Genomic DNA, 27,730 nt, shown 5'->3' with positions numbered 1-27,730 from the left:
CTTCCCAGCTGAAGGAAATGAAGGAAACTTTGAGGCTGGAGAAGTTTTGTGCATCCACTGTATTATATTTTTTTAAAAAAACAGTTTACACATAAATGGGAGATATATGTTTAACTGTCCTTAATGTCATTGAAAATATTATTATTAGATGAGAACAATGATTTAACTGAATTCATGCATTACTGAACTATAATTTTGCTCCCCTGCGCCCACGTCCCAAGGAGAACTTCTTAGCACCAGGAAAAGATTCGCTCAGTATCACTTCCAATCCTGAGTCAAACTCAAACTGCATGGCTTCGGTGAAGGAGGAAGCATCAAATGCACTGTGGTAAGCAGAGTTTCTGTCTCGGCACATACATTGCTGCGGGAATGCCGAAATCTGTTCTGCTAATTCGATTGCATGGGAAAGCGCTGTAAGAAAAAAAGGGAGGGGTGAATATAAATAAAATATTAATTTTGCGCCTGAGCAAGAATTTAGCAACATGCTCAATAGTAATTCTGAGCGGGTTCTATTTTGGTTCTATATAGATTTGGATATAAAACACACCCAAATTAACTTCCACTGATGTGGCCTCTGCTCTGATTAGTCTATCATTCATATGTTTTAACAGTAATTCCAAACCATGATCTCTGCAGTGCAAGAATCTGCCATGGCTATGAACAATACCTTAAAAGATTAAATGTTTGAAAAAGTAGAGTGCGAAACGTATTCGGATTTAGATGAAGATAGGTAATTTGGGATGGATCTCTACAAATGTCTCATCCCACCAGTGGGATTCCCCACCCTCTAAGAAAGCTGCTAATTTCATATCTGAATGATCATAGTTTTTCCTTCCAGTGATGTCATCAGAGCAAACCCAGGTCAGAGACTTGTAGCAGTGCAAAAATCCCCACTCATAAATAATTATTTTACACAAACACACATACCCCCCCTCCTCGTCTCAAGTAGTCTGGAGAGGCTAATGAAGAATACTTTGCCTAGATGGTGGGTGGCCTGGAGAACTACATGTTCAAGAATTCCTTTCACCTGCATACCTGCCCTGGCAGCATTCCAGCTGCTAGAAAGGAATGGAGGCACGGCAAAGGGGTCTCTCATAAGCCCTTTCGCCTTGCTGCCCCCAGATAAGAAAGTGTTAGGGGAAGGAAATATGGAAGCAGAATATGGGTGCTGAGCCTAAGGGGAACATGTTTGGGACTCATGAAACTTCCAATTTTATTGGGAATGTGATGAGATCCATATTTTGGAATAACTTTGGAAAGAGTCCCTTTCTGATTTTTTGAAAAGATCTCAAGCCAAGAAGAATTCACTCCTTGTCCACTAACTCATGTGGATGGATGGATGGATGGACGGACGGACGGACAGAAGGTTTTGCCTTTGATTTCTTTGCCTCACCAGCATGTGTTTTTCATTCTGCAGTTCAGCACATAAACCCTCTAACCCAGCTGGAAGTGAAAGATAGAGCTGAGTGTTATCCTTGAGCAAATCTCCAGACCTCACCCAGAAGTTTCATGTAGATGTAGCAGAGCATAGAGGACAAGATAGAACCCTCATAAGCCCAAGGCCACAGGACTTAGCAGCACCCCCCCTTCCCCAAGTTGGGCCGTAATCACAGCAAAATGGTGCCACCCAATCCCAGTTCAGAAAGATACTATGACTGATGGTACTGAAAGCCACTGAGAGGGCCAGCAGAATCAACAGAGTCACACTCCCTTTTTCCATCTCCTGACACAAGTCTCCCAACACGATGACCAAGGCTGTTTCGGTCCCACAACCTGGCCTGAAAGCACTTTGGAAAAGCCGTCTAAACAATCTGCCTCAAACAGGAAATCTTGTCTAACCACCACCTGTTCAATCACCTTGTTCAAGAATGGAACTGACTGACAATTATTCTGATCTCCCAGGCCCAGGATAAACATCTTTAAAAGTAGACACACCAGAACCTGTTTCAAGACCTTCGCTCTTAAGGAAGCACTTTCTTAAGAAATCCAGATTTAAGTAGCCAGGAAGAACAAGGATAGTACAAGCAGGGAGTAGGCCTCAAACTTCCAAGGATCCTGTCCACAGACTGTCAGACAGAATAAACTGAAAGTATCCCCCCAGAAGATCAGGACACGGCAGCACCCTGGCACCATCCGACCCTGTCACTGCTAACATAGAGTCCAGGTAAGAAGGGATGTGATTTTATCTCCGAAGTGGTGAGTAAAACCATCATAGTGGGTCACCAAGCAGTCCCACTTCTTAAGTCATTAAACACCATTCTGTTCTCTCGCCATGTCCTATAGCAGGGGTGGCTCTCCAGATGTCCACGGACTACAATTACCATGAGCCCCCACCAGCATGGGTAGGATAGTCTACATAATATGAAAGCCATGTCTTTGCACCGTCTTCTCAAGAGAGCCAAGTACTCTGGCTTTAAATGACCTGTATTCACTGTAGCCAAGGGAGTAATAATCTAAAAATAAAGTTTGCTCTGTCAGATTTAGGACTCCCCCCACCCCGTTTTCAATGAATGCATATTTTAATGTAAGATGCTGAGCAGGTGGTATTTTCATGAGAAATAGCAACATCTTGCTATTCGCGCACTGGAAACCACTGCTTTCTTTGCCCAGAAATAGTTTCCACAAATATTGCACCAATCAAAATCTTTGATGGCTGTAGTAAATAAACACTGATTAATTCAATAACAACATTACCAAAACCAACACTGTTATACAAACAAATATTTGAAAGCAGAAACAAAACCAAAAAGAATCAGCTTAAGATCCTAAGCATAAGCAAAACTTTGTGTGGATTGCTCTGGTTCTCCACACACGGCCAAATTGGTCAGACTTAACACCCAGTAACTTTACCTGTAGTTTCATATATTATACATAAATGGATGCGTGAATGTGTTCACTAAGAGCTAAAGGCCAAACTACATATAACAGAGGTGGTTTCCTGAGGTTTGAGTGATTTTTTAGGGTTGTGCGATTTGGCCGCCAAAGCACCTGCGTGCGTTCGTCAACCGGCGCCCAGGCCCCCCCCCCCCCGCAGTGATTGGCGGGAATGGCCGCTTCGGTGGCCACATCAAACAACTCTAATTTTTATAGCACTACTGGCATGAAGGTGAGGAATGCTAAATCCACCCCATACCCTCTAATAACCTCCCTTCTGCCCCCTCTCAAAGTGTTTTTTGCCCAGACAAATCCAGTTCCAAGATCAGAACTCAGCTGATTACTGTAATTCACTCTACATGGGGCTTCCCTTGACATTGCTTCAGAAACTATTGCAAGTCAAAATACAACTGCCCAGTTTCTCACACATACACCGAGGACAGCCCATATAAGACCAGTCCTGTGGCAGCTACACTGCCATCCAGTGGAATTCCGGATCTCGTTCAAAGTTTTGGCATTAACTTTTAAGGCCATATGCAGTCTGCCTATCTACAGTATTTGCTGGGGTATAAGACTACTTTTCCCCCCTGAAAAACATGCCTCCAAGTGGGGGGGTTGTCCTATACGCCGGGTGCACTTCAGTTGGGATAGACATAGCTGCCCATAGTGGCCCATAGTACTGTAATGTAATGTGTTGTTGTTGTTATGTGCGAAGTCGTGTCTGACCCATCGCGACCCCATGGACAATGATCCTCCAGGCCTTCCTGTCCTCCACCATTCCCCGGAGTCCATTTAAGTTTGCACCTACTGCTTCAGTGACTCCATCCAGCCACCTCATTCTCTGTCGTCCCCTTCTTCTTTTGCCCTCGATCGCTCCCAGCATTAGGCTCTTCTCCAGAGTAATGTATGTAATGTAATGTAATGTAATGTAACAATGTAATGTAACAAACTCTATATTTTGAGTGGAAATGTTGGGGGGTCGTCTTATACGCCCAGTCGTCTTATACGCCGGCAAATACGGTAAATATGTTCCCCAGAGAGCTCTATGGTCAGCCAACACCAACCGTCTGAGGGTCCCTTGGTGTACACTTGCCTCACCAAAGCCAGGACCTAGCAGAACAAGTTCCCAGGAGAGATCATGGCCCTGACAGAACTTACTGAGTTCCACAGGGTTGCAAGACAGAGCTCTTTGGCCAGGCTTATGGTTGAGGCCAGCAGAAAGTACATCTAAAACAACTGATTGGGCCTTCCTTGCTCCACCCACCACCTCCTCATACTACCAGAAGACCAAAACCTAACACCCATCAGTGTTGATATTTTGTTCTTTGTTTATTATTTTAGCGTGTTAATTTTAAATTATTTAATATATATGGATGGATTTTACTTTTTATCATTATGTAAGCAATGTCTTATACTCATATTGTACACCGCCCCAAGACAGCTAGCCTAAGAGGGGTGGTATAAAAGCCAAAATATAAATAAATTAATTGAGCGATCGAGGGCAAAAGAAGAAGGGGGCGACAGAGAATGAGGTGGCTGGATGGAGTCACTGAAGCAGTTGTTGTGAACTTAAATGGACTCCGGGGAATGGTAGAGGACAGGAAGGCCTGGAGGATCATTGTCCATGGGGTCGCGATGGGTCGGACACGACTTCGCACCTAACAACAACAACAATTGAATAAATAACTAAGGATCTAACTAGTTGTTGTTTGCAGTCATTCTTCTGTTCAACAACTGTTCTGGAAGCAAGCAGAAGTCTCCTGTGGAGCCAATCAGGATACTGGAGGAGATAATTTGAAAAGCATCAGGAAGTTCCTATCCTATTTATGCTAAATATGCATGTCCTCTGATGCCTCGTGCAGGACACCTTTTATATTCTGCTCAATTTGCACCCTGCAGATCTTGCTTATTCCAGCACACATATTCATCATTTTTTTTAACATACAAAGCCAATTTAAATGTAACATTTATAGAATATTGCAAACTGAATAAAATGAAGTTCAAGAGGGACAAATGTAAAGTTCTGCATTTAGGTAGGAAAAACCAAATACATCAATATAAGATTGGGGAGACTTGTCTTGGCAGTAGCATGTGCGAAAAGGATCTAGGAGTCTTAGTAGACAAGACAGTGAACATGAGTCAACAGTGTGACTCAGTGGCTAAAAAGGCAAATGGGATTTTGGGCTGAATCAAACGGATATCGTGTCCAGATCATGGGAGGTGATGGTACCGCTTTACTCTGGTTCGGCCTCACTTGGAGTACTGTGTTCAGTTTTGGGCACCCCAGTTGAAGAGGGATGTTGACAAACTGGAACGTGTCCAGAGGAGGGCAACAAAGATGGTGAGGGGTTTGGAGACTAAGACATATGAAGAAAGGTTGGGGGAGCTTAGTCTGTTTAGCCTAGAGAGGAGACGACCGAGAGTGGATCTGATAACTATCTTCAAGTATTTAAAAGGGTGTCATATGGAGGATGGAGCAGAATTGTTCTCTCTTGCCCCAGAGGGGCAGACCAGAATGAATGGGATGAAATTAATTCAAAAGAAATTCCATCTAAACATCCGGAAGAAGTTTCTGACAGTTAAAGCGGTTTCTCAGGGGAACAGGCTTCCTCAGGAGGTGGTGGGTTCTCCATCTTTGGAAATTTTTAAACAGAGGCTGGATAACCATCTGACGGAGAGGTTAATTCTGTGAAGGCAAAGGGGTGGCAGGTTAAAGTAGATGAGCGATTGGGATGTGTGTCCTGCATAGTGCAGGGGTTGGACTAGATGACCCAGGAGGTCCCTTCCAACTCTATGATTCTATGATTCTATTCTTATGCATGAAAAAATTTTAAACATTTTCCTCAAAAGTCCCAAACATTTCATCATATTTTAAGATCTGCTGATGGGACATAAAACTGCTTAGGATGAGGGGGGAGACAAACCTGGTCTGCAGAGTGTCATATTAATTCAAAAGAATTTTTGGCTAAACATCTGGAAGAAGTTCCTGACTGTTAGAGCGGTTCCTCAGTGGAACAGGCTTCCTCAGGAGGTGGTGAGAAGTCATCTGACAGAAATGCTGATTTTTATAAACTTAGGCAGATTGCGAGTGGATGGGCAAGAAGGGATGTGCCAGTGTTGGTCTCTTGTGGCCCTTCCTTGCATACCCAGGGAATTGCCGATTACTGTGGGACGATAGGTGAATTCCTTCCAGGCCAGGTTAAATTCTGAAGATTTTGGGGATCACTTGAAGATAAAATTGGGGTCACTGTGGGTAGGCAGGTAGTTTTGAGTTCCTGCATTGTGCAGGGGGTTGGACTAGATGACCCTGAAGGTCCCTACGAACTGTATGATTCTATGATTTTATATGGCCATCCCTGGCTCAGAGTAAACAAAGCAGGACTTCATTCACATTTGTTTCAAAAGATACTTCTGCTGATGCCAACTAAAACAGACATATTTTAAAAGGAATCCGGATATCAGGACGCACGCAGTAGATGACAGCGAGTCTCCGGAGATGTTAGTCACTTCTTGGACTTGAAGAATGGCGGCGGCTTCAGCGGGGACTGAATAACGTCCTGTGTTATAAATGATCTCCCTCTCCCCCCCCCCCACTACATTTCCACAAGCAAAAATAATCTAATTTTAAACATACACATACACAGAGCGCCTAAAAAAGAAACATCTGAATCTGTACCTTTTTTGTTATGACTAGTTAGCTTCTGGCTAATTTCCTTTTCAAAACGCCGGTACAATATGAACACACCCACCCAACCCCAAAAGCTATTTCCAAAAGCTGCTCTTTGCGTTCAGATATGGTGTATGCTGTCATTGTTTTGTTAACGAATCAAGAGCAATGGCAATCAGACCAGCTTAATCTCAGTCAAAGCCGCTGTGACCTGCCCCTTTCAAGTCAAGTTTCCATGCCCTTTCAGAATGAGGTAGAGCCAATTCCAGAGGGTCCTCCTTTTCCCTCAACCGGAAACCTCTAGAGATCAGTCAGAGAACAGTTGTATACATTTACCTTGCAGAGGTAATTCCCTCTCTGTGGTCAAAGGTTAACAGCAGGAATGTGTTTTCACGAAGGGACACACCCTTGTTATTGGAAGAAATGTATTTCCATGTTTTCGAGCCCTTGCTCTAAATTAAACAGAATCGAGGTTCTGCCCTCTGAATGGAATGAAAGTTGTGAAGAGCAGCCAATTGCTAGCTACAGGAACAATGCCTTAAATTCACATGCAAAAGGGTATGTGCCACGACTCTGAGAAATTAACAGATTCTGCCCATCTCCACCGCCCCAAACGACAAGAAAGCCAGGCTTGTAAATAGTTGTGCATCTATGGCATGTAAAAATGCTTTTAAATGGCTAAATAAAGATGTCATAAAGTGAAAGAGTCTTTATTCCCACCCCTACCCACCCCCCGCTTTCAGGCAGTTGCTGAGCCACAAGTAACCTGAACAGATATACATGGTCTGTAGGCTAGTAAATGTTAATCATGCCTGTGAACTTCTCTGCTCAGGAAAGTTATTGTGAAGTCTTACCCTTTGCTGCTAAAAATGCCTTTTACTCTGTTCTTTGTCTGAACGTTGTTTATGCCCAACAGAATGCAGAAGAAAAATTAGTTGTACATTTCATCCATTTACAGCTTTACATTTGCATTAAAGACCAATTTGAACATCAATCGATTTAAGCCTGAAACCTAGAAACCTAAGGTGGAATACTTAGAGCCATAAAGAAAGGCTCTATAAACCCAAAGAAATAAAATGAACAGAGAATATATACGCAAAATAAAATCCAACCACAAACCAATAAATAATTCAAAAATATTCCCTGAGATTACCCACTGTAATCTAAATATCAACAATATTTTCAACCCATACAATTGGCTACTTTCAGAAATCATGTGATCCCTACATTTTTTTACCAGTTAAATCCAGCAAGAGAAAAAGGCTTTCTTTCAAATCAACTTTATGGTCCAATCCTGACCACCGTTTTCCTTCTCTTTGGTGCCTACCTAAAGGTAAAGGTATCCCCTGTGCAAGCACCGAGTCATGTCTGACCCTTGGGGTGACGCCCTCCAGCGTTTTCATGGCAGACTCAATACAGGGTGGTTTGCCAGTGCCTTCCCCAGTCATTACCGTTTACCCCCCAGCAAGCTGAGTACTCATTTTACCGACCTCGGAAGGATGGAAGGCTGAGTCAACCTTGGTGCCTACCTACACTCTCAAAAATAGGAGTCTCATGACTCACTTCTTGGAATACTTTTAACAACAGTGATCTTGAATATTGTTGTGCACCTTTAGAAATTGATTGCCCTTGCCAACATTTATTTATTCAAGACTTTCTCCCCAATGGGGGATCCAAATTGGCTTTTACAGCATTACAAAATGGAAACACAACTGTACATAGGCTTGTAGCAACCCAAACTCCATTGGACTGATAGCTGCTTGTGCAGATATTTGTCTAAACAAACCAACACACCAGCACTGACCTTGGCCGCTGGGAACAATCCGATTGGCCAGTCCAAACTGATAGGCTTCTTGGGCACTCACAGACCGACCAGTGAGAATAAGATCAAGCGCTCGTGAAAGGCCAATCAGCTTGGGCAGCCTTACGGTGCCGCCATCTATTAGTGGAACACCTAAAAAGGCAAAGAGGGTTAGAGGAAAAGTCCACCAATCCTTATTCCAGAAACAGCCCTATTTGAAGAAAAACAGCCATATTAATGTCACTGAGATAATATAGGCATATGGCCTGTAGTGAAAGGACAGAAGTGAACAGTGAATAATTCAGTTGCTAATTATTTTCTACATGTGAACACACGAGTCCCAGGGACAAACTTTGTAAGACCGTGTACAATCTTCTTAACACAGCCCGCGGCGCCGTGGGCGCCTCGGACTAAATAAAAGGATAAGGGCTTGGGAGGCGGGCCGTGTCCGTGATGAGCAAGGGTGCCGATTGGCCCCTTCCTCTGGACAGACTACTGGAGGGTCCAATCGGCAGGCGCAAAGCGCCTGCCGATTGGTCCTTCCGAGTCCCCGCCGGAGCAACTGCGATCTCTGTAGTCTGGAGATGATCTGTAATTCCATGGGATTCCCAGGTCCCACCTGGAGGCTGGCATCCCTGGCCAAAAGCTACTATACCTGGATCGAGTGCAAGGACTGTGCACAGCCTGCACAAGGACACCCTTCTTCCCAGGTTTCCCCTTGCCCTGGCAGCTATTTCTGATCCTGGGAAAATATATTCTCAGTTTTTGCTAGGATTGCCAACCTCCTGGTGGTGCCTGGAGATCTTCCAAAGTTACAAATCATCTCCAAGTCACAGAGATCATTTCCCTTGAACAGAATTCCCGCTTTGCATGGTGGGCTTTATGACAGCTGGGATGAATGATTCCTTGTTTGCCCAGGCAAGGTACTGCACACACAAAAATAAAACTAACTTCTTATTTAACAAGTATTTTATTTTATTAGTCATGCCCTGCACACTGTAAATGTGTGAATTTTGGGGGCATCACTTCCAGAGTTATTCGAAGCCTAAAGAATATTTCAGGAGCTACTCCACGGTCCAAAGGTTGAGAAAGGCTGCTATAGAGCTATATTAGTTCAATCAGTTGCATAACTCTACCCCTATTATTTCAGACAAGCCTTTTAATGAAAGAGTTTTCTTTTACACTTTTTCTCACCCAGGCTTTTATTAGATGGATTCCATCTTTTTAAAAACTGTTTTTATAGCCTCCCTGAATACTGCTTTGTGACTAGCATTTAAATTTATAGAAAGTTTATATTTGTACTGATTGCATTGTATCCTTTTACTTGTGAGTTGCCTCCAGGTCTCCAGCATAAAAGGGACATGAACATTTAGATTATATATAATCTCTCTGTGCCAAAGTGTGTCAAAGAGATTCCCCTTTTGCCACGTCCTACCTCTGAAGATGCCAGCCACAGTTACTGGTGAAACATCAGGGACTAAAACGACCAGACCACGGCCACACAGCAAGGAATACCCACAACAGCCAATGGTCACATCTGTTTTGCTACATGCACATATGGAAAGCCACAATTAGCTGTGGCTTCCTAACACATGTACGTGTATTGAAGTGGTCACAAAGGCATTTTCTACACAGAATTATGTACACATGTTATATACAGTTTTTCCAACAGAAGGTCATCCATGCAGGAAAATATCATCTTGAGCAAGCTTACATCACAATGGCAACAGTGAAGGGACAGCCCGTTCCATCTATCCAGTGCTAACGATATAGTTGTTTCCCTGTGAATCCATTTCAGGCTGAACTTCCATGCAGAAATGACTTCCCAAAGGAGGCGTGTAAATAGAGAAATGCCCATATTTGTGCTATGTTCGTTGTAAGGGTGTGGGGTAAATACCTTCAGCTGGAGCCCAATCAAGAAGAAAAAGAAGGAGCCTCGAAATGGCTTACAATCACCTTCCCTTTCCTCTCCCTACAACAGACACCCTGTGAGGGAGGTGGGGCTAAAGGAGCTCTGCTCTGTGAGAACAGCCCAAAGAGAACTGTGACTGGCCCAAGATCCCCCAGCAGGATGCATGTGGAGAAATAGGGATTTCTCCAGATCAGAGTCTGCCACTCTTAACCACTACATCATACTGGCTCTACACAAAGAGTGAAACTGACAGTGAGCTAACACACACACACACACACACAAACCCATTCAAAATGAAAATGGATGGAAATTGCACAGAGACACACCAAATCGCCTGCAGAACACGCCCAAGACTGCATTTTCTTCCACAACGCGTAGGTCAGCCAAGAGGGACAGCTCAAGCCCACCAGCTACCGCATAGCCACTAATTGCAGCGATTACAGGCTTGGAAAACCTCATCCGGGAAGGACCCTGTAGATTACAAATTAAAACTCTATGCAATTCAACATGGTTCACACAAGGAGCTCTACCACCAGGAAATGAAGACATTTGGGGAGTATACCCTGAAAAACTGCCCTCCTGCCTGGTTATGTTATTATGTAAGTTTGTGTTTATATGTTTTTGTTGAAACATTTCAATATTTTATATATACTGTAGTTTAAATGCTGCTTTAATGTCTTAAACGTTTTTAATGTGGAAAGGTTTTTATGTTCATTGCTTGGGGTCAAAAGGCAGCACAGAAATGTTTTCAATAAATAAAAATATATTATTGCGCAAGAATCTTCATGTGTGTTTGTGCATGTGAGACATACAGCATACAGTTCAAATGTTTACATTGGTTTGGGGAACACCTGGAGACTTTGGGGGTGAAGACTTTGGGGCGGAGTTAGGAGTGGGAGGTATTTAGGGCAGGGAGGGACCTCAGTGAACCATGATGGTATGGAGTCCCCCCTCCAAAGTAGCCATTTGCTCCAGGGGAACTGACCTCTTTAGTCTGGAGATGAGCTATAATGCTCCAGATCCCGCTTGGGGACTGGCATCCCCAATTGGGAATAACTATATTGCACCCTAGCACGCTACTCAGCAGTGGGTGGTGATATACGTTGGTGCAAGGTCTATTCTGCTGCTATAAGTCCAGCCAATATAGAAACAATGCAATTCTAAACAGAGTTACCCCCTTCTAAGTCTAAATCAAGATGAGTCACCATGTTTGTAAGTAGCTATAGAAAAGAGCAAGAGCCCAGTAGCAAGTTAAAAGCTAACAGAGTTTGTGGCAGGGTAGGAGCTTTCATTTCCTTCGAAGTCTGCTGTCTGCCTGGAAGAGTGAAACCCTGTTTAGGATTGTACTAAAATGTAGTATTGAGGCAAAACATTCATTGAGGAACTTGTGTTTAGTGGGCTTTTCCCAAAAAAGTATGTTTCCAGGCTGTACAGTTGTGGAGATCATTTTGAATATAATATATGGTTGTTCGGGAAGAAGACTTTGGTGCCCCCTTTGGTCTCCCCGCTCCTCTACCTCAAGCAAAACCACAAGAAATTATGCAAACTAAGAATAACACAGACAGTATCACAATGCATTTTGTCATGCAGAATTCAGCTGTGTGTGTGTGTGTGTACAGTATTTTAATCGATTTAGAGCCGCACAAACATACAGCCTTCTCGTGCGATGTGCCAAAACTATCTGGCCAAGTAAATATGGACCGAAAAGCTGAGAACAAAAGTCATTGTGATAGTATTGCCAATGAACGACTGGACTATTCATATGTTTCAAAATGGCCTTGAAAGCATGTTCCAGGATATACTTTCTCTTTCAACTTGATATTCCTGATAAAATCCACTTAGTCCAGCATTCAGCTTCCAACTACAGTGAGGTCAAGCACATGGTTCTGGGAAGCTTAGCAGAACATGGAGGCAACTGCACTCCTCAGTTACTCCTGGCACTTGGTACACTGCCCTTATACATGAAGGCTCCATTTGAGTCTTTTCAAAGGAAAGACATCTTGTCTATGAATCTGTCTAATCCTTTTATTATGTATTAATTGATTTTGTTGCCAAGTTGCAGCTGACAAGAGTGACCTTATAGAGCTTTCAAGGCAAGAGACAAAAACAGAGGAGCCTTGCCATGGTCTACCATATCATTCATTCCTTGGAGGTCTCCCATCCAAATACTAACTCGTGCTGATCTGCTTAGCTTCTGAGATGTGAGGAGTTTGGGTGAGTGTGGCCCATCGATGGGAGAAAACAGAAGCAGAAAAGCCCATATGGCCATTGCCTGTCATTTCACTTCTCTGTGTAATGGAAATCTACACTCATTAGCACCGCACATAGTTCACATTTATATAAATCACCGGGCATTGTGTGCATCATTTCCAAGTTTACTGGGACTGGACATATAACTTTTCCTTTGGGAAACAACTCCATTTGGTTTGAATTACTCTTGAAGATGAGAAAAGTCCTCCTCTCTCCCATCCCCATTTTCTTTTTCAGTCTCAGTTAACTAACATGTGTTGCTGGTTTCCACAGACAAATGCAAGGCAGCCGTGGAAATGGACCTCAGTTGCACAGAACTGTCAGGAGTTCCCTCCAGACGGTTTCCAAGAACATACCATCGGACCAGGACCTTTCGTGACATCTTGTTCCACTTTGATCGAGGTCAGGTTGTGGGCCAGCTCCTTCAAATCATAACCAGCACAGAAATTGCCTCCTACAAGCACCAAAAGGAAAAGACAACAACAATAAAAAAGAGTTGATTATGGAACAATTTTCAAAAAGTGTCATGAGAGATCTGCCTTTTGTTAACGGTCAAGCCATTAAAGATGCACTTACGGAGTCGGCTGTTTTCTGTTACTCGGAAGCATGTGTTTCGCTTTGCAAAACTGTAGAGACTTCCTCCTCTGGAAAGTATTCCTCATAGTCATTGATGGACCTCACAGCTAAATGCAGACTCTCCACTTACAAGGATGGGATGGCCGAGGAAAACAACGTGGGAGAGCTAATCCCCTCATTCTGTTTGTGAGAGTCAGCGTGGGACGGTGGCTAGAGCAGGGATTCCCAACCTGGGGGTCTGCAGCCTTTCCCCTCTAGCCTTAATGGACTCAGCCACAAGCTAGGGAACTAGATGCTTCCATTGCTCTCCCTCCCCCCTCCCAAGCTTGAGTTCTCTCATAGTTTTTGTGCCTAGGAGGGGGTGAAGCTTTCATACAAACCACATCCTATCTCTCCCTTTGCCTTCAGTCCTCTTCAAGCCTGCCTGTTAACACAGGTGGTGATGTCACTTCCGGTGACATAGCACTTCCAGAGTGTGTGGCAGGGAGGCTTGGCCAGCTGACCTCACTTGTAGGGTTCCTCAAAGCCTAAAAAAATCAGCTCATCTTCTATGATGGCAGAAATTTAGAGCTCCAGCAGTTAGCAATCCCAACAAATTCCAAATGCATCCCAGGTGCTGCATGATCTAAATGTAATGCAACTACTCTAGTTCCTATTATTAAGAGTGTTACATATTCAAAAGAAGATGTCTGTTATATTGTACCATTTTCATGATAGTTCCAGTGTAAAGCACCCTGAGCCGTAAGGAGGGCGGTATATAAATATATATAAAAATAATTAATGCCTTTCAGGAGATCAAAGAAATCTCAACAACTCCTGGTTTCGAAGTTCCATTATGGTGCCTTCACAAGAAGAACAAGCCCAGAATTTTTGCCAACAAAGAGGATATGTAGTGCTATCTTTATGATCTGCTGAACCGCTTTTCCTTCTGCACCAACTTTCTCTTCCTCATGGAAGCTGGACTAGAAATATTCTGACAGTTTGTTCCCTAGGAACTGGAATGTTTATGAACTTTCAGCTGCCTCAGAGCAGGTAAGCCAATCAGCAGCTGAGACTGCACCACAAATCACAAATATCCTTAGCACGCATGTGGACCAGGGGTATTCAGCCAGCTGTGATTTTTACCAGCAGTGGACCTGGTGGCTTAGCAAACCCAAGATGAGAATGAGAGCCAAGAAACAATGTGGGGAGAAAAGGCTAAATTTCTCATTGATTTGAGTTGATTGGTCACTTCTACTGCTGCAGACCTCTACTCTTCTTTCTGATCTCCTTCCTTTTCCACTGATGTTCTCATTTTTACTCTTTCATAGTTAAGATGTTTTATTCTTAATAGTACTATTAAGCTATCTGGGGTGTGATCTGGGTATATATTGATATAAACTGCCTTGTCAATAATTTAGTGCACATTTAAATGAAAAATAAATACATGGAAAAATATTTTGCAGCACAGCCATTCCTGTGTGCAGTACACGCAGACCAATAAGGGCATGCCATTTTGTTGTGTGTTTAGGGGTGCCAGCCTCGAGGTAGGGAATACTACAAACAAAAACTTGAGTAAACTGAAAATGGAAAATACTAGGAAAAAAGGAAGTTGTGCAGTCATGACTCTGAAACTATAGTAAATAATGTTTCCCAAAGTGCAAAATAACCATTTACAAAGTATCAAAAAGACAATAATGATAACTAAACAATAACGTAAATCTGTGTACAATAATACAACAATTCAACAAGTGTGATACAAAAAATAATTCAGGCAACAGTTCAACAGGTTAGTTTCAACTGAAGTCCAAACAAGGATCCAGAAGTCCCCCCATTTCAGAGTCACGACTACACAGCTTACTTTTTTTCTGGTATTCTGATCCCAGAATTACTATTCATCTTCAGACTATAGAGATTATTTCCCCTGCAGAACATAGATGCTTTGGAGAATGGACTCTATGCCACTGTACCCCCCTGAGGTCCCTGTCCTCCCCAGGATCCATTCCCAAATCTCCAGGAGTTTTCCAACGCAGAGGTGGCAACCCTGCCCCTCATCCCCTGCCAGTGGCCAGCGGGGACCTGGAAACACCCACGTTTGTGTGTGCTTTAAGTCTTAACCCCAACCAAGAATTTCACCAAGGATTCCTAACAAGGAATAAGCCACAACACTGCACCATCCCTTATCGCCAAAACCATGTCTCCTTCCTCCTCTACCACAGAAGCAGCTAATTCAAACCTTTTCTTGTGTGGCAGAGAAATAATTACTTTTGTGTGCTCTGGAAGCAGAAGAAAGAGTTGCTGTTGTTTTGCCCACCAGGACAAAAGCGCCTGCACCCATATATTTACTTATCTAGCTCTCCAATGGTACAAAAATCACTTGCCAACTCCAGCACACGATAGGCCACAAAGCAGGCCTCAAGCAGATATGCATTTAACAGATGGAAGCACTGTTCTAGGCCTCAGACTGCACTCTATAATTTTCTCAATCAAATCAGCATTCTGTAAATAACTCTATGGATGTGCATTCTGGGGGGGGGGGCAGTGCCTTTAAAAAAATCTTCCTTGCTTAAGTATACCACTGTAACCTCCAGTCTTGCTCCTCAGTCCTTTAGTAATGCAGTTGCTTCCCTTTCGGACTGAATACTTTTTTCTCTGTCTCTAAAAACTGTAATTATAATGCTGAACATTACATAGACTGGCATGTACTCAACCACAGGATTCCCCTGATGGAAAAGCCATTCACAGACAAGGGAAATGGTCATTTGTGCCAATTCTCTCCTCCCACTGCAGACCCAAACTTCACCCCTATGCTATTCCTGGGACTCTACTGCCTGCCCGCCCCTCCCATAACAAAACAGCAGTGGGTTCAGTGGGTTGCAGCTGGAGGAAGAAGAAGTGGGGAAATCTCCCAATGCCGAGCTTGCAAACTGTTGGATACACACTACGCTGGCGATGAAGGGAGCAGGGGGAAGCTGCTGTGGGTTTTGCATCCTTGCATACAGGCAGACTCATACTGGAGGGAGGAGCAATGCATGCTGGGAGAATTCTAACTGGTACGTTTTTGTCAGTTAGTGACCGTTAGAGTCAGTTAACAGAATCAGCCAGTCAGTGCCTCTGCTTCCTTGCACTTGTGTGTTTGAAACAAAGTGAGGGTCTCAGTCAGTTACTGTAACAAAAAGAACTGTGTTATTTGCCTCAGTAAAAGCCTATAAGTTTGAATCAATTTATTTATTTATTTAATTGGATTTTTATACTGCCCATCCTTTGCAGCTCTGGGCGGTTTACATTGAAACATTATCTAACTTTACATGGAACATATGAACAATGTTTCTTATTATAATTTAACCAACTGAGAAGAGAAAAACCTGTCAGCTGTACAATAAATGTTCTTTGTGTTCGTTAACATTGACTATAAGTAAAAGCGTTTTATAGTTACTCAAAGAAAACTGAACGATTATTTCAAGAAAAAGAATAATGGCCCACATGAAAAACAAGCTGAACTTAACCGATACAGCAACATTGTCTCAAAACTACAACTTCCCTGCTTACTCTGCCTGGGATTCTGTGAAAGCTCTCACAAAGATTTATTTTTATTTGTTTATTATCTGATTTTTATACTGCCCTCCCAGCGAACCGGCTCTCATGTTCAACAAGGATATTGGTTTAAATCACAAACCCAGCCCCAAATTCAAGTTTTATAACAAAAATAAGCTGTAACTTGACAAATCATGTTACTTACACAGCTGCATTTAACTTTCACAGCGCTGCCAACAGTGGCTTCACAGAACAGTCCGAGGAAATAAAAATGGTGATGGGGCAGAGGGGAGGGGGAATTCAACCACTACTATAAACAGGCCACATCCATGAAAGGAAAGGTGCATAGCGATCTGTGAGGGAAACTATTCCCATTAAATGTCTATTACAAAGTCCTCCTATCATCCACTAACAAAGACAGTTGCCTTTAGCGTGATGACTGCAAAGAAAACAAGAAGCCACACATCTTGCCTCAAACCTGAACAATGCAGAGAAGAGAGTATTTTTCATGTTGTGCAGTATGCAAGAGGTTCTTCTGTTTATAAGAGGAGACACACAATGAGTATCCTTCTGTTTTATTATAAGTATAAAAACACTAACGTTCAACAATTTTTCACTGAGTTACAGTTGTACTGATTCTCTGAGTTATACTTCCTTGTGTGTCTTCTTAACATTATGATTTTAAATGTACATGCAGAACATTTTGTGGGTGGTTTGAGGTTTTAAAAGTATTCCAGTCATTCTATTCCACTATTTTCAAAGTAGCTAACAACTACCACCACCACCACCACACAAATAGAAGTACACTGAATCTAAAAATATGCTACAAAACTGATAAGGCTGTTCATACTCCATCCAAAAACATTAGTCATACAAAGCCTTCTGAAAGAAGCCTCTTTTGCAGGCCCTATAAAAAGCAATTAAGAAGTCCCCACACATCTTTTGGCAACATATGCAGTAGAAATGGGCTGGCACTAAGAAGGCAGTTATCTCACCATGAACTAGGGTTGCCAGCTCCTCTAGTCTGGGCAGTGGTCTCCAGATGAATACTGCAAATTAACGAGACATGCTGACGTCTCACAGAAGTGGTGTTGGCATGTTGGTAATGTCAAAGGATGATATTCTGGTTTGGGGATAATCCTACCATAGATTTTTTGGGCCAAAAGCCAGAGCATTGTTCCCCAATGTCACCCAACATCCATTCTGGGTGACATCAGCATGTTGTGTTAATTTGTGATGCTCCTTCTCCCTTCCAGAATGCACATTCCCCCATCCCCTGCCTGTTAAATCTGTGGGTTAAGGATGGACACAGATACTGGAAGTGATTTGAGCTCTTTACTAGGACCCCAGCCTATTGCAAGAAGAACTGAACCAACAACCACCCCAAAAACTCCAACTTATATACACAAGCAAATAACAGATCTTCCCACCAGCCCCAGTATTGGTCAGTTTCAGTTGAAACAAACTGGATCCAGCAGATGGGATCTAGCCACACACTGGTCAATTACACTGCAAGCTACAGTCTTGCCTCAGACCTCAAGCTCTGTCCTCAGTTGATCTACAGACACAAAGCTGCCAGCAGCTCCAAACAACTCCCTTCCCCCAACTCATCGGAACCTAGAAGACTGTTGTGACATGCTGACAACACCTGAAAGTGACATTGGCTCACTATGGGGGAAGTGACACTCTAGTTTTTGGGCAAAATTTAATGCTTTGAAGCAAATTTTACCATAGTTTTGGCCAAAAGCCAAATGAAAGTATAAAAGTGCTCAAAGTTAGCTGAGGGAATTAGATGCAAATAGAAGAAAACAATTTCCACACTATTTAAGAACATTGGGTATGAAACTGGTTTCAGACAAAGGTGCAGAATGAAGTATAGGACCCTCACCCAAGCCATGAAGCACTGCCACAGTTAGCGAACCATCTTCTTCAAAGGACTGGAAAGCCTGCCACAGTAACTGCGCTGTCTCCTGGTTGACGGCATTCCTGGCTTCTGGCCTGTTGATGCCAATGGTCATTATAGATCCACGAATGTCAATAATCACATTCCTGCGCCCTAAAATAACGAAAGAGGCAAAAACAGCAACCTTGATGAGTAATTCCATTTTAATACGAGTCATATGTTAATAGGGTAAATTCATTTTTAATACAAGGGTCCCCAGAATGGAACCTGTGTGGGTGCCATTGCACCTGCTGATATTTTTTTCTGTTGCCCACCAAGGCTTCTGATTGGCTTTAAGACATTGCTTTGGCAGTAGCTGCCACCACAGCACAAGGATCTACTCTGTGTTTGCTGAGGCAATCGTTCTGTGGCTGGCTTCACCTCCTGCGGCAGCCATTTTGTTGCTGCGCCCATCCTGCCATGTCAGAACTCCACATTTGCTCACAAATGTTGTGAGGTCCCTGCAGTACTGTTAAGTTGATGACATTTTAAAAATATCAACTAAGATTAAAGCTCATACATCACTTCTATCATTCCCTCATAAACACAATTAAATGCATGGACCGGCTTCAATCTGACTTATTTTGGGGTATGTGTGTGATTTTTAAAGGTCATTTGCCAGATTTTGGAGACAAGCAATAAAATCAGGATGCAAAAAAGAACTTCCAAGGGATTAATAATATTGAACAGCTGTTGGGAGGGAGGGACAGCCAAGGGATAGCAGAGAATCACAAATTTGCAAGGAAAAGTCATCTACTGGAGTTACTTCTATTACATGACTCAAGGAGAGGCAGTTACCATCAGAGTTGTGCCTAGTTTTATACAAAGCTCATAAACTGCACACGCTGGCACACTGACCAATTGTACCTTGTCCATTTTCATGGAAGCAAAACGGGCATCACTTTAGCCCTCCTCAGACATCACAGGACACATGAAAAGAACACGTGTAGAGGACATCAGAAACTAGTATCTGCAGAATCTTATCAGGTGATCTTTTGTCACAGTCAACTTGTAGCAACCTGTAGTATTTTCAAAGCAAGAGACATTCGGAGGTGGTTTGCCATTGCCTGTCTCTGTACAGAGGCCTGGACTTCCTTGGTGGTCTCCCATCCAAATACTAATCTGCATTCCTAACAATCCCCCATGAGAGCTATATGTCCACTTTGTTTTATTTTATTACTTATTTGGGGTAACAAAATTGAATAATGGATTGTAATGTAACATGATGAGTAGCAGAATGGAACGGGAATTTATGTCTCTGCTATAAGGACTGGAGACATAACTGCATGGATTGTCACTTGTGGGGATGACTTCATGCTTGGGCTTCAGTGTTCATTACTCTCAGCATTCCATAGCTGGGAATTCATCTGTCCTTTAGTCTCTAATCCTGACATTTGAATTTCCTTTACTATGTTTTTCCCCCAGAGTTAAACCCAAACACAAGGTAACCTTATAAACTTAACTTGTTATTATCTTAAGGCCCTTTTCTTAAACATCTTCAGTATACTAATCCATGGCGCGCGCACTGGCCATATATGTGGACTTGCAATTCCCATTTCATTGCATCTGAGAAAGTTCGCTGTGCGCACAAAAGGCACCGGCCTTTTTCAACCTTTTGGCTGTGGAAGGGCCCCTGAAATGTTGTTCAGGCTTTGAGGAGCTCTGGAGAGAGGCCAGAAGTGGGGCCAAGTCTATTAAGGCAGGATATGGGGGAAAGGCCAGGGAGCCCCTGTGGATCTCTCATGGAGCCAAAGTTGGAAATCCTTGGCTTACACCTTAAAAAGAAATGTTGGCCTTTAAGGTGCCATTGGATTCAGAACTTTGATGAGACCAGGCCCGTCTGTGTTATCCAGGTCAGGGCATCTTATGAGGAATGCTGGCGTTCGTGAGCATAAAGCAGGAGTTCCCAAAATGGAACCCATCTACCTAATCCCTGGTGAAGAGATATACATGCTTTTTTTTTTTTAATTTAGAGTATTCCTATGCTGCTGCTTCAGAGTCCAGCTTGAGGCAGCTTCCAATAAAAACTATATCACAACATTTTTTTAAAGACATTTGACATAAACAGCATAAAAACTGTTATGTATGCGGACAGAATAGTGCTAATGTAAACCACTATGCAAATCAAGGCTTGAAAAGTTAACCAGTCATAGAGTTTAATCTCATGGACTCTATGGACCATTCAATGGGCTTCATTCAGGGCCAATCAAAGCTCTTGGCGGGCTGACTCAAGTTTATATAAGTTCATCGTTTGTCTTTTGATCCTTATTTGGTATTGTTGGTGTCAGTTGGTGTTTACTTCTATAAAAGAGCTGTGCTTTCGAAGAATTTTGGAGTCTGTGTGTACCGAACCCGCAGACATCCATAAAAAAAACTATCCATAAAATAGAAAACATCAGGTAAGTTTAAACGCCTGGGTATGTAGGATAATTGAAATAAAAGCCTGCTCCAGCCAGCCAATTGTTGCTCTGGCATCTTGTAGGACCATCAACGGTTTGACTGAGGGATTCTATGATTCTATGATCTTTTCTTTTCCTTTTGCCTTCACTTCTTCCAAACTATTATTTTGGCTTCCGTGGGTGAAAAGTGGGGTACAAAACCCAGCAGCTATTTATCCTCTTGACTTTTCTGTATTTGTTGGGGGGGGGCTGGGGGGGGAGCCTGTGATGATGGAGTATTTCCCACCCTTGGCTTATATGGGAGTAAATAAATTTGCTTAGATTTTGTGGTAAAATTAGGTGCCTTGGTTGGCTTATATACAAGTATATAGGGTAATTTCTGGTTCACAATGCATCTAGGAGAAACTGGCCCTTCAACGCAGAACCCAGCTACCAGTCTCTGTCTAGTGGAGTACAAGGGGATCTCCAAAATGAAATGAACTTTCTGAACCATGTTAGCATTTCAGCACGTTTAAAAGTGAACTTCTAATTATTTCTGAAGTTTCCTTATCCCAAATTGATCTGTTAATGTACACTGAAGTATTCCAGGCTACTGCTGTTGGTACTGAGAACAAAATTGCCTTGTATCGTCACTCTGTATTGTTGACCCCAAAAGCATTTAAGAATTTATTTTACATTAACCAATTATGAGGCAATTTTTTCCCATTCACAGAACAATAGGGAAACATTTGAGAAACAGATTAAAACCAGTTGTTACTCTCACGCCTAATAAATTAATTCATAAGCGAAGCACACGATGTAGCCTGAACACTTTTAATGTCTTGGTAAACAAGTTTTTGTTTCAGTCAAGTGACGATGCTTTTCTGATACAAGGCTGACAATGCAATCCTAAAGACAGTGGCTCCAATGGATTTAGAATGGCATATATTTGCTTAGGATTCCACCGTTAAAAATCTGTTCATATTTAGTCACAGTGATATCTAAATAAAGTATCATCCTTATCCATGGTTCTTCTATATATTTGTGAAACAGCCTGGGGGGAGGGGGGTAGAACGTGTCCGGCTGTCCAAGTTGGAATAGGGCCAATCAGGGTGCAGCCAGCTTTGCTGGTTGGCCCTGCCCCTGCAGCTCCCGCCCTCTGTCCCTGGACTCTAGCCTCTTTGCTCTCAGATGCACCTCAGTGCCTGGAGCCAGCAACAGGTAAGGGGAGAACGCCCTGGACAAAGGGTCGTGGCGGAGGGCCTGCTAACGTGGGCCTCTTGGCTTGCTAGGCTGGGCCTGCTAACGAAAGCCTCCCAGCCAGCTGGCTACCAGCTAAGGAGCTCTGTCCCAGCCCTGCTATCGAGCTGGCCAGCCCCCGCCTGTCCCCCCTTGATCCGGCTGCGGCCCAAAGCCACCTTAAGCTGCCTGGTTGGGGGCCAGGGGAGGGGACCCTTTCAAGGCCTCTGCCTTGTGGAACAACCTGCCCAGGGAGGTTAGGAAGGCTCTCCCTCTTCTGACCTTCTGCAAGCTTTGCAAAACAGAATTATTCAAGAGGGGATTTTTACACAGGCAATAGGCTTGTGGTTGCAGTTCGACAGCACAGAATTATTATTATTTATTATCAATGGATCAGTCCACAATGTGCAAGCGTTGCACATCCTTTAAAAAAAAAGTACACAAATGCCAATGTGGTGTAGCAGTTAAGAGCAGCAGCTTCTAATATGGCAAGCCAGGTTTGATTCCCTCCTCCTCCACATGCAACTAACTGGGTGACCTTATGCTAGTCACAGCCCTGATAGTGCTGTTTTCACAGAGCAGCCCTGTCAGAACTCTCTCAGCCTCACCCATCTCCCAGGGTGTCTGTTGTGGGGAGAGGAAGAGGAGGTGATTGTAAGTCATTTTGAGACTCCTACAGACAGTGAAAAGGAGGGTATAAAAATCCAACTCTTCACAAGTAGCCTGGGAATTAGTACACTACAAAAATATGCTGCTGGGGGAAGGGAGATGTGCATCACTCATATACTTTTATCTGGTCCCCAAAGATAAACCAGGACATGGTATACGCTGCGAGCACTACTGAACAGGCTAGTTTCATAATATGTGAACCAGCTGTCCCGAAAATTATGACACCAGAGGCAAGAAAAGACATTTGAAAATCTACAACAGGCAAGGATTTGTTTCCATACAGAGACAGATGTTTAAACTATGGAGTCGGGGTGGGTGGGGGGATCAGCTCTTGATGAAACCATGAAGCTTTTCATTTTCCATGTTTAGAACAAGATATGGGCGTGGGAGACCTTGCTTCAAATCCCCACAGAGCCATGAATTACTTGCTGGGTGGCCTTTGGAAAGTCCCTTTCTCGGCTTGCTATCTCCATCTGAAATACGAATTGCAAAGATATCCCATGCAGGGTCGAGGGCTTTCCACATGAAAACTGTATGCATTAAATCGGCAAGCTTGCATATTTAACACCAGCTGAGTCCCATAAAAACTATGCACAAAATGGGTGCTACATTTCTTTAAAAAAACACACACACACAACTGCAATGTGTGTATTAAAGGCTTATACATCAAATCAGAGAGATTGGGATCACAGAAAAGTCTCTTGGCTTGAAGACAATCCTGTTTTTTTTTTACTTCTCCAAGAATTTCAAAGCAGCTTACAATCACCTTCCCTTCCTGTCCCCACAACAAACACCTGAGAGAACTGTGACTGGCCCAAGGTGATCCAGCTGACTGCATGTGGAGGAGGAGTGGGGAATTAAACCCAGTTCTTCAGATCAGAAACCACCACTCTTAACCACTACACCAAATGCAGATAGATAGATAGATAGATAGATAGATAGATAGATAGATAGATAGATAGATAGATAGATAGATAGATAGATAGACAGACAGACAGACAGACAGACAGACAGACAGACAGACAGACAGACAGACCAAGGGGTAATACTACGCTCACCAATTGTGGCTAGGATCAACATGCCACTACTGTTCTGCTTGCTCCTTTTGTCCTGGCCTGTTATTTTTGTCACCTTTGTCCTGCTGACAGGGCTTCTCTCCACCTAATAACAGGTAGGCATTCAGTAGGCAAAGCTCCAGAACACCTGGTCTTAGTGATCCATGTGACCATCACCTCTAGATTGAATTACTGTAACTCGCTCTACACAGGCCTAACCTTGACCCTAATCCGGAAATTACAACTGGTCCAAAATGCTGCTGCACGGATCCTCACCAGAACACCATGGAGGGTCATGTCAGACCGGTACTGCAGCAGCTACACTGGCTCCCAGTTGAGTTCCAGGGTCGCTTCAAGGTCCGACGGGCCTCCACTAGGGCCAGGGCTTTCTTTGGCTTGACCCCTGCCTGGTGGGATAAGCGCCCAGAGGACCTCAGGGCCCTGCCAGAAGTAACACAGTTCCACAGCGCTTGCAAGATGGAGCTCTTCCACCAGGCTTACAGTTGAGGCTAGTTCAGCCAATCATTTAAACTGGACAAACTTTAATTACTTGGGAGCCCGTTTCTATCAGATGGGTGACATTGCATAAAACCTTACATTGCAACAAGGGACCATGCCGTGACATGGTTTACCTCGGAACTCCTCAGTTGTGATTCTACCAGGAAGACCAATGGCACCTTTAAGACCAACAAAGTTTTATTCAAGATATATAATATTTTGTGTAAAGCACACTTCTTTGGAGAGCCAGAGTGGTGTTGTGGTTAAGAGGGGCGGCCACTCATCTGAAGAACTGGGTTTGATTCCACATTCGTCCTCCACACACAGCGACCTTGGCCATCTCAGTTCTCTCAGAGCTCTCTCACCCTCTCCTACCTCACAGGGTGTCTTTTGTGGAGAAAGGAAGGGAAGGCAATTGTAAGCCGCTTGGCGACTCCTTCAGATAATGAAAAGCAGGGTATAAAAAGTAATTCTTCTCCTTCACCGCACTTTTTCCTTTTAAAAATTCCATCCTTTCTACAGGAAACTCAAGGCAGCATACACAGTCCTTGCTCCGCTGATTTCTGTCCAGCAGTCCTGAGAGGTAGCAAAAACACTGAAGAGTGCTTGCACACAAAAACTTACACCCTAAATAACACTGCGTTGGTCTTCAAGGTAGCCCTGGACTCAAACTTGGTTCTGCTGCTTCCGACCAACCCCGCTGCCCCCTTGAAATCTACCAGGAAGGCCGGCAAGTATTTCTGGCACAGCTGACGGGCAGATGAGCCGGCGGAGGCTGTAGGGGGCGCCCTCTTTCCCTTGGCTTCCCCCTCGCGGTAGCGGCCAGCCGAAAGTTCTGCTCTCCCTCAGTCCCTCGGTTTCCAGCGCTGAAACTTGTCCTGCAGGTGTCGCTGCGAGATTGCAAAAGCCACAAAAACTGCTGCAAGGCTGGGTGAATTCTTCGCACTGCCGCGTCTGTGTGCGAAGGTCAACAGGTCCGGTTGATTTCGGAATCTCCACCTGCCTTCAAGGAGTGTTTTTTTCCCCCCTTACGGGCGTAGAACAAATAGTTTAACGCAGGGAGGAAACCCGAACGACCAACCTTGTCTGGGCGGCTCTCCTGCTTCGGAAGCCGCAGAGCCGCTCGCCCGACCGGAAGAGGTCCCTGCGCGGAGCGACCTGTGGCTATGCAAGGCTCCTCTGCTGAGAAGTCTCGGCGATCCGGACAGCAGCAGTCTGGACATTGCAAACTCAGCAGCAGGACTCCACCAAACAGATTTTCCAATCCTGAGGCTGAAACTTACAACCGAGCCTGCGTGAAATCGCCAGCTTTCTCTTTTGTTCTCTATATCTAGCGCCCCCTTGTAGTGTGCTCTGCATCCTGCAGCTTTAGGGGGCTCGGGAGTAGCGACCGTGCTCCGTCGGGGGATGGTGGGTAGCGTTGTCAGGTTAGGAAACTCTTGGCGATTTGGGGATGGAGCTTGGGGAGGAGGGAGATCTCAGTGGGGTACAGTGTCACAGAGTCCTCCCTCCAAACATCCATTTTCTCCAGGGGAAATCTGGAAATGGGCTGTAATTCCGGGGGGAGGGGTCACCAAGTCCCATCTGGAGACTAAAAATGAAGAAAAGGTCTGAAGATATGGCTAAACAATAACAATAAATCTCAACCGTTCAGTTTATTTCTGTCCTTATTGGAGATCAAATGCTAAAATCCAAACAGGCAATAACCAAAATGGATTAATATTCATTTTTAATGCTCACATCTTTGTCCGTCATGCTCCTTAAATAGTCAAAGAAAACACAATTATATTTCCAGTACTGTTAAATAAACATATTAATAGCCACTCTCATTTATTGTTATTGTTATTGTTATTATTTTACATACCTCCAAGGTAGTATAATTTGTGCACCTTCCTATCAATGGGTATCCATGAGTCATACATTCACACTGAAAAATAGGACTGAAAATTATTAAAAACCCATATAATATCAGTAGCCCTATTCATTGTCTCAATGTGGCCATCTGCTCCGATGCTTTTGGAGACCCTTCAATACTCCAACTTGTCAAGCAGGTCTCAACCCTTTCCTTCAGTCATTACCAATAAAACCATTCCCCATGGAAAAGGTACATCACAGCTGCACACAGTTACAATGTTCTTAAAGAGCCTATGTGCTAGTAATTATAATTAATTTCTACACACTTACAAGAAACAGGATGAGTCCCAAGATAAATTAAGGCCATTTGGGTATATTGTGGGCCCAACTGGACTTCTTTCTGGACCCCACCTGGAGGCCTGCATCCATACAGGAGTCATAAGTGTTAAGGCTAAATTTAGATGCGGCCAGGGACAAATCCGGCCACAGTTGTGCATGGCTTTCTGTCATCCTAGCTAGAATAATGTAATACGCTCTTGTGGAGCTGCCTTTGAAACCTTAGAAACCATGATCCATTCTGAATACAACTTTCCAGCTCATACAGTTAGACAAAACCATATTGCCAGACAGCAAATATAGAATCAAAATGTGCTCTTAAAAGGAACAAGCCATAGGAGTAGACCATAGCTAGTTTTGTTCAAAAACATTATGTATCTAAGAGCCACATGCTCTGCTCTGGAAACACCACCCACTAATCCTGTATCATTGGACACATGATGCTGCTTTATACTGAGTCAGACCAGCAGTCAATTAACTGCTCAGACTGGCTGTGGTTCCCCAGGGTCTCAGGCAGAGGTCTTTCTGATCCTTTTAACTGCACATGCTGTGACTTGAACCTGAGACCTTCTTCATGCCAACCAGATGTGCTGCCACTGAGTCTTAGTGATAAGAACTCCTTTGAGCCAGTGTAGTGTAGTGGTTAAGAGTGGCAACTTCTAATCTGGAGAACAGGGTTTGATTCCCCACTTCTCCTCCACATGCAGCCAGCTAGATGACCTTCGGCCAGGCACAGTTCTGCCAGAGCTCTCTTGGCCCCACCTACCACACAGGGGGAATGTCTTTGCTGCTATAAACCCCCAATCCACTTTATTGCAAAACAGTCTCTGAGTCACTGTTATATCCAACTGATTTTGAGGGACAATTGTCTTAATCACAATATGCCACACATATCTAAAAAGCAGCATAACAACTGTAACCACATTAAATATTTTTAAACATATGTAAAAGACCATATTGAACAAGCAGACATATGAGTCAGCATGGAGTAGTAGTTAAGAGGGGCAAAACCCAGGTTTGATTCCCCATTCCTCCAAATACAGCCAGCTTGGTGACCCAGGGCCAGTCACAGTTCTCTTAGAGCTATTCTCACAGAGCAGTTCTGTTTGAACTTTCTCAGCCCCACATACCTCACTAGGAACAGAAACAGCATTCAGATCAAAGGC

General features: G+C 43.6%; 1 protein-coding gene across 1 annotated transcript; it reads right to left on the bottom strand.

The window, feature by feature from the left end:
• Positions 1 to 40: 40 nt before the first annotated feature.
• Positions 41 to 25,710, bottom strand: LOC143845103 (enoyl-CoA hydratase EchA19-like). Its single transcript, XM_077353159.1, has 6 exons — positions 25,456 to 25,710; positions 18,482 to 18,649; positions 12,861 to 12,958; positions 10,581 to 10,725; positions 8,346 to 8,495; positions 41 to 411 (listed from the first exon to the last, which is right to left on the bottom strand). Exons 1-6 carry the CDS (start codon positions 25,595 to 25,597, stop codon positions 188 to 190), a joined length of 927 nt encoding a protein of 308 aa, XP_077209274.1. The 5' UTR covers positions 25,598 to 25,710; the 3' UTR covers positions 41 to 187.
• Between the last annotated feature and the right edge of the window lie 2,020 nt (positions 25,711 to 27,730).

This window comes from Paroedura picta, chromosome 9 (genome assembly GCF_049243985.1).
Source record: "Paroedura picta isolate Pp20150507F chromosome 9, Ppicta_v3.0, whole genome shotgun sequence".
In the NCBI taxonomy this organism is placed as follows: domain Eukaryota; kingdom Metazoa; phylum Chordata; class Lepidosauria; order Squamata; family Gekkonidae; genus Paroedura; species Paroedura picta.
The sequence above is the reverse complement of the archived record's forward strand: the minus strand, read 5'-3'. Positions and strand labels throughout refer to the sequence as shown.